The sequence below is a fragment of the Nerophis lumbriciformis genome, linkage group LG12 (genome assembly GCF_033978685.3).
Source record: "Nerophis lumbriciformis linkage group LG12, RoL_Nlum_v2.1, whole genome shotgun sequence".
In the NCBI taxonomy this organism is placed as follows: domain Eukaryota; kingdom Metazoa; phylum Chordata; class Actinopteri; order Syngnathiformes; family Syngnathidae; genus Nerophis; species Nerophis lumbriciformis.
The window spans coordinates 30,616,310-30,629,884 of NC_084559.2; the positions used below are offsets into that span (position 1 = coordinate 30,616,310).

At 39.1% G+C, this 13,575-nt stretch overlaps 1 protein-coding gene across 2 annotated transcripts in view; it reads right to left on the reverse strand.

The window, feature by feature from the left end:
• The window catches only part of osbp2b (oxysterol binding protein 2b), an 81,056-nt gene that overhangs the window by 61,944 nt on the left and 5,537 nt on the right, over nucleotides 1-13,575 (reverse strand). For both annotated transcript variants that reach the window (XM_061986331.1, XM_061986330.1), the window contains exon 2: nucleotides 2,587-2,795. In XM_061986331.1, coding sequence (XP_061842315.1) covers nucleotides 2,587-2,795 — 209 coding nt within the window. The remainder of the gene's footprint in view (nucleotides 1-2,586; nucleotides 2,796-13,575) is intronic.

A 13,575-nucleotide genomic window follows, 5' to 3' on the forward strand; every position in this document is an offset into this window, starting at 1 on the left:
CCACATCTGCGGTCCCTTCCAAGGTTTATGCTTGTTTCCATTGGGTTTGTTTTTTTCTTGCCCTGATATGGGATCTGAGCCTTTGAGAAATTTGTGATTAAGGGTTATATAGGTAAACTTTGATTGATTGATGATTAATTGAAGTTTGGACACCCCTGATTTAAATCATTTGGGTTTTGCCCTTCCTGTATCCAGAAACGTACTCCCCTACTATGTAAACAATAACAAAAACAACCCAAAAAAAGATTTTGTAATGATATAAACAAGAAAAAAAACTATTGAACTAATAATTTCAGTATTATTTACGTACTGACCTATACTAGGTATTGATTGTACAGATTGTATGTATTGTATTGATCACTCCTACTTTACATTGAAGCTTTAGCGGTTAGCTTCTTGTGTTGTCCTGCTTGGTGTGTTTGTGTAGTAGGAATGTAATGATACGAAAATGTATTATCATTGTTATTGTGACCAACATTATCGCAGTTTTCATTATTATTGCTGTATTGTTGAGTGTGCTCAAAAGGAAATCATTTCACCAAGTTATTTTTTTTCAATACCTTAAACAAATAGACACTGTTAAAAAAAACTACTATTTTGCATGTTTTGTGTCTATTAGGCTTCACTGATAGTGTTTTGTATTTGATCTTTTATCTGTTTTAATTGCTAAGCTTTTGTTGTTTTAAATATTGATTTGTACTGTAGCACTTTAAGATTTATTTCAATGGAAAGTGCGTAGCAGGTAAAATCTATTCTTAATACTTATTATTTCTGGCGGGCGTTGTAGCATCCTACTCTCTTTCCGTCTCTTTTCCTCTGCGTTTAGAACAATCACTGTGTTCTAAAAGAGCATAGCTTTTAGGTTCAATTGCAAAAATGCATAATTAAATATCTTAATTTCGATATAAAACGCTAAAACTAATTAGGAGTGCTAAAAGAAAAATCGATTCACATCCAAATCGTGATTTTTATCTATTTCGAATCTAAATCGATTCACAATTTTCGAGAATCGATTTGAAAAAAAAAATAAAAAAATTTTAAGAAGCAATTTTTGGATTAAAAATAGACAACCATAATTGATGTTATTATTATTATTATTATTACTGATGTACTGTTTTTCATTTTTTTTGTAATTTAGTAAAATTATATTTAATAAATATTGTATTTGTAGGGTATGTCTTCTCAAATGCATTGTACATATCTAGTAAAGCTGGGATTGGGTTGAAGATGGGGTTGCTCAATTTTATTTTACTAGATTTATTAAAGTTTTGTGATTTTTGTAAATAACATTTTAACAATAAATTAAAAATATACGTTTTTTGGTGGGGCCAACACAGCGCTTATAAGTTATAGGTCAGCAGCCAAGAAGAACTTTTATAACATGTTTAGAAAAGGTTTTATTATCACTTATATACCAAATAATCAATGACGAGAACCTTGCTGAATCGAGAATCGATTCTGAATGGAATCGACACCATAAGAGTCGGAATCGAATCATTATTATTGTCTATCGTTACATCCCTAGTGTGTAACATGTTTAGCCATTCATTTTCCTCTAGACTTCCAGTAATAATGCTTCTTGGAAGAAAGTTTTTCACCAAGGTGGTAAGGATTAGTATCTTAGAAGTGTATTTGCACTGTGGATTCATTTGGTCTCAAGTTGGTCTCAAATATGAGCCGGTGTTTTGGTAAGACACGCACCCTCCTGGAATTCATGCAAGTCTTGCATTTGTGTAACAAGTAATCCGAAATGTAATGGTTTCTCCCTGAGCGTGCATCTATTTTAAAGGAATCTTTCACGTGAGTACAATCTTTAGCCATGTAAACATTCAGACCAAGCTGTGGTGAAGATCGGCTGGGCTCAGTTAAAAAAATATGGGCCCTGATCCAATCCCATGATTGGCGTCAGGACATCTCGAGTATTTACTTTAGATTATGAATATACAGTATAACATACACCTTAAGATACAAATTTACAGGAAACTGGGGCTAAAAAGGGCTGCAAATCTACATGGAGTGATTTGACTTTCAAAAGCGAGGTCGGAGGAATATTTAGCCCTACTCACTCTGAAGTTTCTCTTTGGCAAAAACTTGTTGGTATAAATCGTGTGAAAAGACTGGAGGAAAAGGTCATTTCATTCTCCCACAGCTGTGGGCAATGGTCTGTTGTCATGCTGCATGAAAAGCAAACCTGCTCATTTGCTTTTTGGTGAGGATACTTGGCTGCCCTCATCTGGCTCAAGCTGGAATGTTAACAGTGCAAAAGAAGTACAATGCCAGTGATAACATCACCTCTGCTGAATTTCAATCATCAGGGCACAATTGAGAACAACAGCGCCCCAAAAATCCAACATAAGCAGCTACTGTATATGTTAATTGAGTCAATATGGTTACAAAGTGCAGGTAGCATAATAACAAATCCCACTTTAAACACAGTTATGTTTGCTTGGCCTGTACCAGCCAAGCCTTTATTTACTCAGATTACAGTAGATTCCTTTACCAATGCCTCATGAGTAGGGTGGGTCTACTCTTTTGATTCCAACATAGAGATTCACTTTCCATAATTAAGTAGTTAGCTGCACTTACCAGACAGGTTGGGTGTCATACGGATGGCTTTAGCTTTGGCTAACTCCAGCGCCGTGACCCACCGCTGCCGCTCCACTTCGGTGCAAGCTTTCAGGTGGTATGTGCGGCCGCCGCTGCTCAGTACAACGTTGCAGGCGTCCTCTGTGTCGATGTGAGCAGTGGCTAGGTTGATGGTCCCACGACATGTGTGTGCCATCTCCGCCTGTGTCCTGCAACAGAAAAGATGCATGGAGCGTGAACGACCGGAAATATACTATGTATGCTCCTGTGGGCTGTGGGTGTCTAGAAAACAAGGACAGCGCCTGTCCCCAAAGGCAAACAAAGAAAAACAGTGTGAGCAATGATAGAACAAAGTGTGAATGGCAAAAGGGACAGCAAAGCAACCAAGCAAGTGAAGCCAAACTGTAGTAACAAAACTAAAGCAAATAACTACACAGTGTTATTAATATGTATCGTGACTTGTTTGCAAATACACTTCTTGTGACTTGCTGGATCTAATTTGTTCAACTAAAAACCTTGACAACTTTGTGGTACGTTGGCTGACACGCACTGCTGCCGGCGAGAGTTGTTCCCTAATTTCCCATTGGAGAAAGGAGTGCATGGATCAAAGTGAAACATCACATGGTGAGACGGTTGTTTCAAATGAAACGACAAATCTCTCACATGACCACAAAAACTGTATCTTAGGAGCAAGTATCATGTGGCTCCTCTGTGAGAGATAGTACTCATTCATTAATTCCTGAGAGTGTCCTCGATACCAGCTCTAGGACACTGACAGGATGGCGTCTCACTCAATATGTCAGGTACCCAGGAGCTCTGCCATGCGCTAACTCCCATTACACAGCTTCTAATCCAGAACAAGCGATGTACTTAACAGTATTAAGAGAGACAAGGCTACAATGGGGGGAAAGACAAGCTGTGTGGACAACGGACGTTTTGGCTTTAACAGTTTGATGTAGAGTGCCTGCGTAAATAGGCCAATAAAGCTGGATGAGTGAGAGAAGATCCAGGTCTACACAGTAGGGAGGCAGGGCCATGCAAAGACCATGGATTTGAACATACAGTACAGTCAGTGGCACTAGCAGGGGGAAGGATATGCCGAGTGACAAGACCGTTAGTAAGCTGGGGTCCACCTGTCCTTCCTCATAAAACACATATTGGCTAATCTGCAGCATGTAATAACACTGAACATGCTGACGGTGCATACAGGGACAGGGTGAGGAAATTACCAACAACACCCAGCTGGAGAATGCAGATAAGCTTGTTATGACTGACACAATATGATGGAAGAGAACTGGACAAACATTGATTGGTAATACAAGACAAGAAAGTCAGAGCAAACAAAAAAAGGACATAAGATACTAGAAAAATGGAAAAACAATGACTTTTTGTTCTCTTGTCTAAGCGTACGAGCAGTTGGTGATTTCTGCAAAGGAAGCTCAGCTTTAGCCCTAAAATGATAACATAATAAGTGGTCAATTATGTACTTTACATTTCATTGGCTAAATATGCGCTAAAATGCATTTCATGATCAGCTACTTTCTTTTAATTCATTGTAGTTGCGTCACAGTGGAAACTGAGCGTCCATTGACTGTAATGGGGGGCATTGTTCTACTGCAGCCAAACTACACAAATGGATATATGGATAAATGCACGGCATTGTTCCGCCCATCTCTAGAAGTGTATGGTAAGTGGGCTTGGACTCGGCTGGCCTGGAAGCCAAGCTTCCTCCGTATGTTGATTGGATGATCTGCCTAAGGTTAAATCCCTTTTTGATTGGCAGGAAAATGAACATATCAGCGATCTTGAAATATAAAAAAATGGCAGAGCATTTTTCAAGTTTAATTCTTTTGTTCCAAGTTGATATGGAGAATTTTACAATGTGGCGTTTTCTTTGTGAAAACTAGCTACAGGGGTCTGCAACCCGTGGCTCTGAAGCCGCATGAGGCTCTTTCAGGCCTCCGCCCTGGCTCCCTTTGGCTTGCCTTTGAAACAAAAATGTCAATAAATATATATATATATATATTTTTTTTAATTTAGTTTAATTTAAGTTTGGTGTTCTTGTAATATACAAATAAAACATATTTTAATATTTTGTTGATCGAAATGTACACCATAGCCCCTGTGCTTCTTCTTTTGCTGCAAAACAATTGTATTGCATTTAGCGGTCAACCCACGTAAGCTATCAATGGATAGATTAAAAAAGATAAACATTTCTGATGGAAATAGAACATTTAATGCTTCATGAACAGATTAATTTTATTTCACTATTGACGAGGTTGGTTCAACATGTGCGCTCAATATGTGGGGTTTAAATAGCAAACAAACCAAAAAAATTAAATGTTCAAAGACATTCTCACAACAAACATTATAGATATAGCATTCACAGAAAAAACAAACACACAGCATTCACGGAAAAATACCAAGCTGAAGAAGGCCGAAAAATAACAATTTCAGAACTGCTTGGGCAATCTGTTTAGAGCAAATATACTTGGTAAGTCGTTTTCTGTCTAGGGTTTAATTTCATAAATGCTATACCATAAGTGTAATGAAATTGTCAATGGTGTTATCGTCATTTTAGGGATCTCGGTGGGTTTTATTTTGTGGGAAATGGGCTTTAATGCCTCTTCGTATGCTGAAGGTTGCCGACACCTGGTCTAGCATCTTTATATCTTTTATATGTTATTGGAAACTGTACTTGTGTTCAGAAAGTAAAAAAGTAAAAACAGCTTCCCAAAACTTGAAAGACCAGAAACCGTCACTTGTACAAGCTGGCTTTTCCACTGATCATCATGGCCAATATTAGCTCCCTGAACAACAAAACGGACCATACTCATCTAAGATCTATACCCAACAGACTGTGAGTGAAAAGTCTTATTTATACTGTTTTATATCGTTTTATTGTAATCGTATCGAAGAGAAAGGTATACGTCATTTCGATTATCTATATCAGTGTTTTTCAACCTTTTTTGAGCCAAGGCACATTTTTGTCATTGAAAAAATGCGGAGGCACACCACCAGCAGAAAACATAAAAACATTAAACTTAGTAGCTGATATTGACAATAAAAAGTTGTTCTCGCAAGTTTTGGATAAGAATTCAAACCATAACCAACCATGCATGACTATAGCTCTTGTCTCAAAGTACTGTCACATCACGCTGTGACTTATATGGGGTTTTTTGGTGTCTTCCTGTGTGTAGTGTTTTAGTTCTTGTCTTGCGCTCTTATTTTAGTGGCTTTTCCTGTTTTGTTGGTATTTTCCTGTAGAAGTTTCATGTCTTCTGTACATTGTTGATTGTCATGTCATGTTCGGACGGAACTTGTGGACGCCGTCTGCTCTCACACGCTATAAGTCTTTGCTGTCTTCCAGCATTCTGTTTTTGTTTACTTTGCTACCAGTTCAGTTTTAGTTTCGTTTTGCATAGCCTTGCCTAAGCTTCAATGCCTTTTCTTAGCGGCACTCGCCTTTTGTTTATTTTTGGTTTAAGCCAGGGGTCGGCAACCCGCGGCTCGAGAGCCGCATTCGGCTCTTTAGCGCCGCCCTAGTGCCTCTCTGGAGCTTTTTCAAAAATGTATGAAAAATGGAAAAAGATGAGGGGAAAACAATATATTTTTTGTTTTAATATGGTTTCTGTAGGAGGACAAACATGACACAAACCTCCCTAATTGTTATAAAGCACACTGTTTATATTAAACATGCTTCACTGATTCGAGTATTTGGCGAGCGCCATTTTGTTCTACTAATTTTGGCGGTCCTTGAGCTCACCGTAGTTTGTTTACATGTATGACTTTCTCCGACTTTCTAGGACGTGTTTTATGCCACTTCTTTTTCTGTCTCATTTTGTCCACCAAACTTTTAACGTTGTACATGAATGCACAAAGGTGAGTTTTGTTGATGTTATTGACTTGTGTGGAGTGCTAATCAGACATATTTGGTCACTGCATGACTGCAAGCTAATCGATGCTAACATGCTATTTAGGCTAGCTATATGTACATATTGCATCATTATGCCTCATTTGTAGGTATATTTGAGGTCATTTAGTTTCCTTTAAGTCATCTTAATTCAATGTATATCTCATGACACACTATGTGTATGTAATATGGCTTTTAATTTTTTGCGGCTCCAGACAGATTTGTTTTTGTATTTTTGGTCCAATATGGCTCTTTCAACATTTTGGCTTGGCATTAGACGGACGCCTTTTTACCTGCACGCTGTCGTCTGCATATTGTGATCACAACAAACCATGTTCCCGACATCTACAAAGCAATTAGCTACCGGCTGCCACCTACTGATATGGAAGAGTACAACATGGTTACTCTGCCGAGCTCTAGACAGCACTGACACTCAACAACGGCATATTTGCAGATTATTATTACTGGTTTGAAAAAAATATTTTTAACCCAAATAGACGAAATTACATATTCTCCCACGGCACACCAGACTCTATCGCGGCACAGTGGTTGGAAAACACTGATCTATGTGTACTAACAAAGGCCTGTACCCATGCTAAATTGACAAGACTATGGAATCTTGTGTCTCCTCTATATGTTTTTTTCCCCTTAAAAAATGACTAGCGAGATTTTCCAGTGTTGTTGGACACTTTTGGCAACGAACATTAAAGCACTTTACTCATAATTAAGCAAATTAGGTGAGTATGTCATATATGCTCCCGCCCACACTGAAATTGTAGTGCAGTTCTGTAAGAACTACTGCACTACAATTATTGTACTGTATTGTGATGTCCATGCTTGAAGAGGAACTAAAACCCAAAATATATATTCCATCCATCCATCCATCTTCTTCCGCTTATCCGAGGTCGGGTCGCGGGGGCAGCAGCCTAAGCAGGGAAGCCCAGACTTCCCTCTCCCCAGCCACTTCGTCCAGCTCCTCCCGGGGGATCCCGAGGCGTTCCCAGGCCAGCCGGGAGACATAGTCTTCCCAACGTGTCCTGGGTCTTCCCCGTGGCCTCCTACCGGTCGGACGTGCCCTAAACACCTCCCGAGGGAGGCGATCGGGTGGCACCCTGACCAGATGCCCGAACCACCTCATCTGGCTCCTCTCGATGTGGAGGAGCAGCGGCTTTACTTTGAGCTCCCCCCGGATGACAGAGCTTCTCACCCTATCTCTAAGGGAGAGCCCTTCCACCCGGCGGAGGAAACTCATTTCGGCCGCTTGTACCCGTGATCTTGTCCTTTCGGTCATAACCCAAAGCTCATGACCATAGGTGAGGATGGGAACGTAGATCGACCGGTAAATTGAGAGCTTTGCCTTCCGGCTCAGCTCCTTCTTCACCACAACGGATCGATACAGCGTCCGCATTACTGAAGATGCCGCACCGATCCGCCTGTCGATCTCACGATCCACTCTTCCCTCACTCGTGAACAAGACTCCGAGGTACTTGAACTCCTCCCCAACCCGAAGATGGCATTCCACCCTTTTCCGGGCGAGAACCATGGACTCGGACTTGGAGGTGCTGATTCTCATCCCAGTCGCTTCACACTCGGCTGCGAACCGATCCAGCGAGAGCTGAAGATCCTGGCCAGATGAAGCCATCAGGACCACATCATCTGCAAAAAGCAGAGACCTAATCCTGCAGCCACCAAACCGGATCCCCTCAACGCCTTGACTGCGCCTAGAAATTCTGTCCATAAAAGTTATGAACAGAATCTATATATTCATTGAAAAAATATTTTGTCTTTTTACATGAAATGTCCATGGTTCAATGTTTAGTATCCAGCTTTGTTAACGGTCTTAGTTGAATTAATTGGAAAGTTACACAGTGTTCTTGTGAAACTTATGCAACACCCTGCTGTGGGAACTCAGATAAGGGTTTACTGTTCTAAGTTGGCAAGCTGAACTGGTAAAAGCATGACTTCAAGGTGCTCAACTCCCAGCTGAGGACTCTCTCTCTCTCTTCCGGTTGACAGGAAGTAAAAGTAACAGACCAGCTCTTCCATGGAAGCCCAAACCATATCCACTGATATGGAAGCTCCAGCAGCATTCAGCCCTTTAATGCCCTATAATCTTCCCTAAAGCAGCCGAACAGATCTAATTTAAAGGAGGTGAGTAAGTAGCGCTGAGAGCATTAAAACGAGAAGGGAAATTCAATTAGAAAATTTAAAATGAAAAAATTAAATAATCTTGGTGAGAAGTGCACAATAAGGCTCTCTGGGCGATTAAGTGAAGAGAGTACAAGGCTGACAAGGCATAAAAGAGCCACCCTTGCCCTGTGAGGCTGAAAAAAGGAATCAATAACAAGTGCAATGGTGCATCTCAATAAAAATCATTACAAGTAAACAGAGGCAGGTGCTGAGAGTGGCAGTCCAGGCATTGACTAATTATGCTGCCATGTCGCTGCACTTTGCTTTTCCAGCGACGTGTTAGGGTGAAAAGCATTTTCCTTCCACAACAGCAGGCCTTTGGAATCCGAGTGATCCCTCAGATCATTGACTGGCCCTCTAATTGCTCCCCAGTCTTGTCATCACTGATTTATTTCTGATACAAAACTACCTTTTTAAAATGGCCAACTAATACGTATCCCAGGTCTGCTCTTAAATCTATACTGTATTTGACTTTTTAGTATATGAAGACACATTATCATAAAATGTTATAACACTAGTATTGCTCAGATCTACCATCATATTTTTCTTACATTACCATATAAGTAAACATCTGCAGCACACAATTTTATGATTGTAGTTATTTTTTTATCAATGCACTTGAATACAGTAATTGTATTTATTACAATCCATAGACTTAAGAGTTTTCATTTTTTACGACTTAAGAGTTATCATTTTTTACAATCTGTTGTTCTCAACATTCTGTACAGTTGTCCCTCGCCACATTTCACTTCAAATATTGCGATTTGACTACATTGCGGATTTAAAACATTTCAAAGCATATTCCACAACATTTTGCCCTAAATTAGGTATTGTCAAGCATAAAAATGGCTAAATGAACTAAAAGTATAAATACTACAGAAGTATTGGCCAACAGACATGACCAAAACAATCAGATCAAGCTGTTCAGTATTGTGGCCATTAATTGGTTCAGCCTCAGACAGCATTATTAAATTGGATTAGAAGAATGTAAAAGTGACTAAAATGGTGTTATTTCATGTCTACAGTGCTCTCATGATGTAAAAAAAATGGGAGGGAGACGGGGGACGGGGGGGGGGGGGGGGGGGGTAGATGTCAAGGAGGCTTAAACGCAAAGACAGCAATCACCTTACAACATAATGGACTATTAATAGATGATGGAGGCAATAGGCGGCTCTGCTTTCACCGTTGGGCTGCGATACCCATGCCTGTGTGTCAAATAACACTGAACTAATGATAACACAACAAGGCTATTGAACTTGGCTAGGACTAAAATAATTGTTTGTTTGTTTGTTTGTTTTTTCAAACTGACATTTATCCAAAAGCATGCCTGTTGGGAGTAAGCAGACACTTTGCACCCTCATGGCATTTGCAAAGACATTCAAACTAATAGGGGTGTAACGATCCGGCATCTTTATGGCTCGGTACATACCTCCGTATTACAACCATAGTCCTGTTCATTTTCCAGACAGGGAGGGATCAAAATGCAGAACATAAAACTGCTTAGCATGTGTTTTCAAAGATTTTTAAAATGAAGCATGAAAAATGCAATTGCAAACTGCTAGTAGTTCATTCTCTAATAAATACAATTCTCAAACAAAAAATAAAGTCCATGTTGAGTCACAATAATGGGCTTGTGGTGGTTGGTCTCAACACCAAATCTACACCTACTGTGCCTCAATTGAAATTGGTGGGAAGTGGGAAATAGGTACAGAATTCCAGTTCTGTACTGATTGAGGTAGGAATCTTTGGGCACCTCGCGATTCAATTGCGATTCAGGGGCTACAATTTAATTATAAATCGATTATTTATACATCGTAATTAACATATTGTATATCAATATTATATAATATGTTTTTAACTTTTTGTATATTATTATATATTATAAATGTATAATATTTAATTTATCTATAATTTGATTTTACAAATACATTTTATATGAAAATATTTCAAAAATGTTTGTTTTTGGATGTTAGTGCGCACTGCATAGATCTATATACATATGTATTCATATATATACATATATATTTTTATTCATATATATATACATATATATTTTTATTCAAATATATACACATATCTATTATATATATATATATTTATACACATATATACACATATCTATTATACATACATACATACATACATACATACTGTACATACATACATATATGAATATCCTGTAAGCCATATGTTGAATATTTCTGTTGAATCTTAGCATTTGTTATTTTCTTGTTTCACTACTTGACATTCAAGCTCGGTTAGTGCCGCAGTTAGCATGTTCTCCTCCGTCCGTGTGTGTCCGCGCGAGATCTGCTTTTTAGAACCGTCTGTATTACTTTACTTAAGATTTGTAAAAAAATAATTGATATTTGGACATTCAACCTCCTCCCACCTCTAGTACTGATTCAATAGGAATACATAAAACAATTCTCAAATAAAAAAGGCCACTTTTAGTCACACAACTAGTGCTTGTGGTGGTGGATTTCAACACTGAATGTACACTTCCTGTCCCTCACTTGAAATTTCTGGGAAGTGGGAAATCTGCATGTAGCTTTCAGTTCTGTACAGCTCCGTAGTGATTCAATCTGAATACATGTATTTGATACACACATACAATCAAATGTCACTATCTATATATTTAGAATGTGATTATTTCTGACTACAGACTAGATTTGTGCACATACATACAGTCTATGGCACACAACAGGGTCACTGGTAGTATAGTGGTTCACTAGGTTGACCAGTGTGGGTTCAGTTTAAACTCAGCGACAGTGAGAATGTGAGTGTGAATGGTTGTTTGTCTACAGTATATGTGCTTTGTGATGTGTGTAATCTGCCTTTTGCCCAAATTCAGCTGGGATAGGCTGGTCCAGCTTCCCTGCAACCCTGAACAGAATAAGGGCAATACAAAATAGATGGCTAGATTGCACAAATTATATATTATTTTAACAAATTTGGACAGAACTTTCAAGTTTGACTTAACCCTATTTTGAGACATTGGATGAAGTATAATAGGATCATCACTCGGAAGTAACGGGCAGTACCAGCAGCTGCGTAATGTAGCCTTTATACTGCCTCCCTGAGCCTCCCCTGGGGAAGAAGAGCTTCAGCAGCCTGCCTGAGTGAGCCATGAGAAGAATGTAAACATTAATATAAGGAAGTTTTTTTTTTCCCAATAAAAAGTATTCTGACAGATTGACAACAACACCAGCTGGATTCTAAATCTACTCATAATTTTCAAGAAAATATATATCTATTAATTTTTTTATTATTACAATACATTTTTATTAATACGTTTTTTAGGCCATTTTCACGCTTACTGTGTGTATTGTATACCCACTACTATCAAAGTGAAAGGCATGATTCATAATCTGGAATTACCTTTCACGAGTTCAGAGGCAAGAAAACAGCTCACCAGCTGATGATGTCAATACAGCAGCATAAGGTAGGTTACCTCTCTTGGTCAATGCGTCACTAAAAGAAGTTCCTTAACATTTGCGCTTCTAATAACAATATTGCCAATACTTGGTTAAAATTCAGGTCCATCCATCCATCCATCTTCTTCCGCTTATCCGAGGTCGGGTCGCGGGGGCAGCAGCCTAAGCAGGGAAGCCCAGACTTCCCTCTCCCCAGCCACTTCGTCCAGCTCTTCCCGGGGGATCCCGAGGCGTTCCCAGGCCAGCCGGGAGACATAGTCTTCCCAACGTGTCCTGGGTCTTCCCCGCGGCCTCCTACCGGTCGGACGTGCCCTAAACACCTCCCGAGGGAGGCGATCGGGTGGCATCCTGACCAGATGCCCGAACCACCTCATCTGGCTCCTCTCGATGGTCACGAAATGTAAATGGAATATTGTTGGCGCTTTTTGGATGTTTTTTAGTGGGTTTTATGGACGGAATAGACGCAATGACGTCATGACTTCATCGCTCCCATGGGTTCCATTGTAAGTGGACTTTTATGTACAGTATGTTTATTTACAAGTTAGAATCCATCAAAAAAAAGAAAGACAATTGTGTTCTTGTCTCTCATGATTGTGAATTATCCTAAGGGATCAAAGGTCTGTAATATCATCGCTTAAGTGCAGTGATTTCTCCAGATTCTCTGAAACTTTTGATGATATTACGGACCGTAGATGGTGAAATCCACAAATTCCTTGCAATAGCTCGTTGAGAAATGTTGTTCTCAAACTGTTCGACAATTTGCTCACGCATTTGCTGACTAAGTGGTGACCCTCGCCCCATCCATGTTTGTGAATGACTGAGCAATTCATGGAAGCTGCTTTTATACCCAATCATGGCACCCACCTGTTCCCAATTAACCTGTTCACCTATGGGATGTTCCAAATAAGTGTTTGATGAGCATTCCTCAAATTTCTTGTGCCAGCTTTTTTTTAAACATGTTGCAGGCATCAGATTCCAAATGATCTAATATTTGCAAAAAAAATTGTTTTCCAGTTCGAACATTAAGTATCTTGTCTTTGCAGTCTATTCAATTGAATATAGGTTGAAAAAGATTTGCCAATCATTGTATTCTGTTTTTATTTACCATTTACACAACGTGCCAACTTCACTGGTATTAGGGTTTGTATATTCAACCCTAATAAATGTATCTGGATGTTTTTAGGGGCTCTATGGGCAGAATTGAACGGCTCACATAGGCTCCATTGCAAGCAGACTTTAGATCGCATTTATTTAGTATTCAGAATGCATTAAAAAAGAATCCATCCGTCGTCATGTCTTTCTTTCATATTTCACAATGCAAAATTAAAAAAAAAAAAATGCAGTTCCCCTTTTAAGATAAGTGTTTTAATTTTTTTTTTAAAGAATCATGATACCCCTTTAAGGTGGGTAGAATTTGAAAGTGCAAATGCCATATTTTTTTCTTAAGAT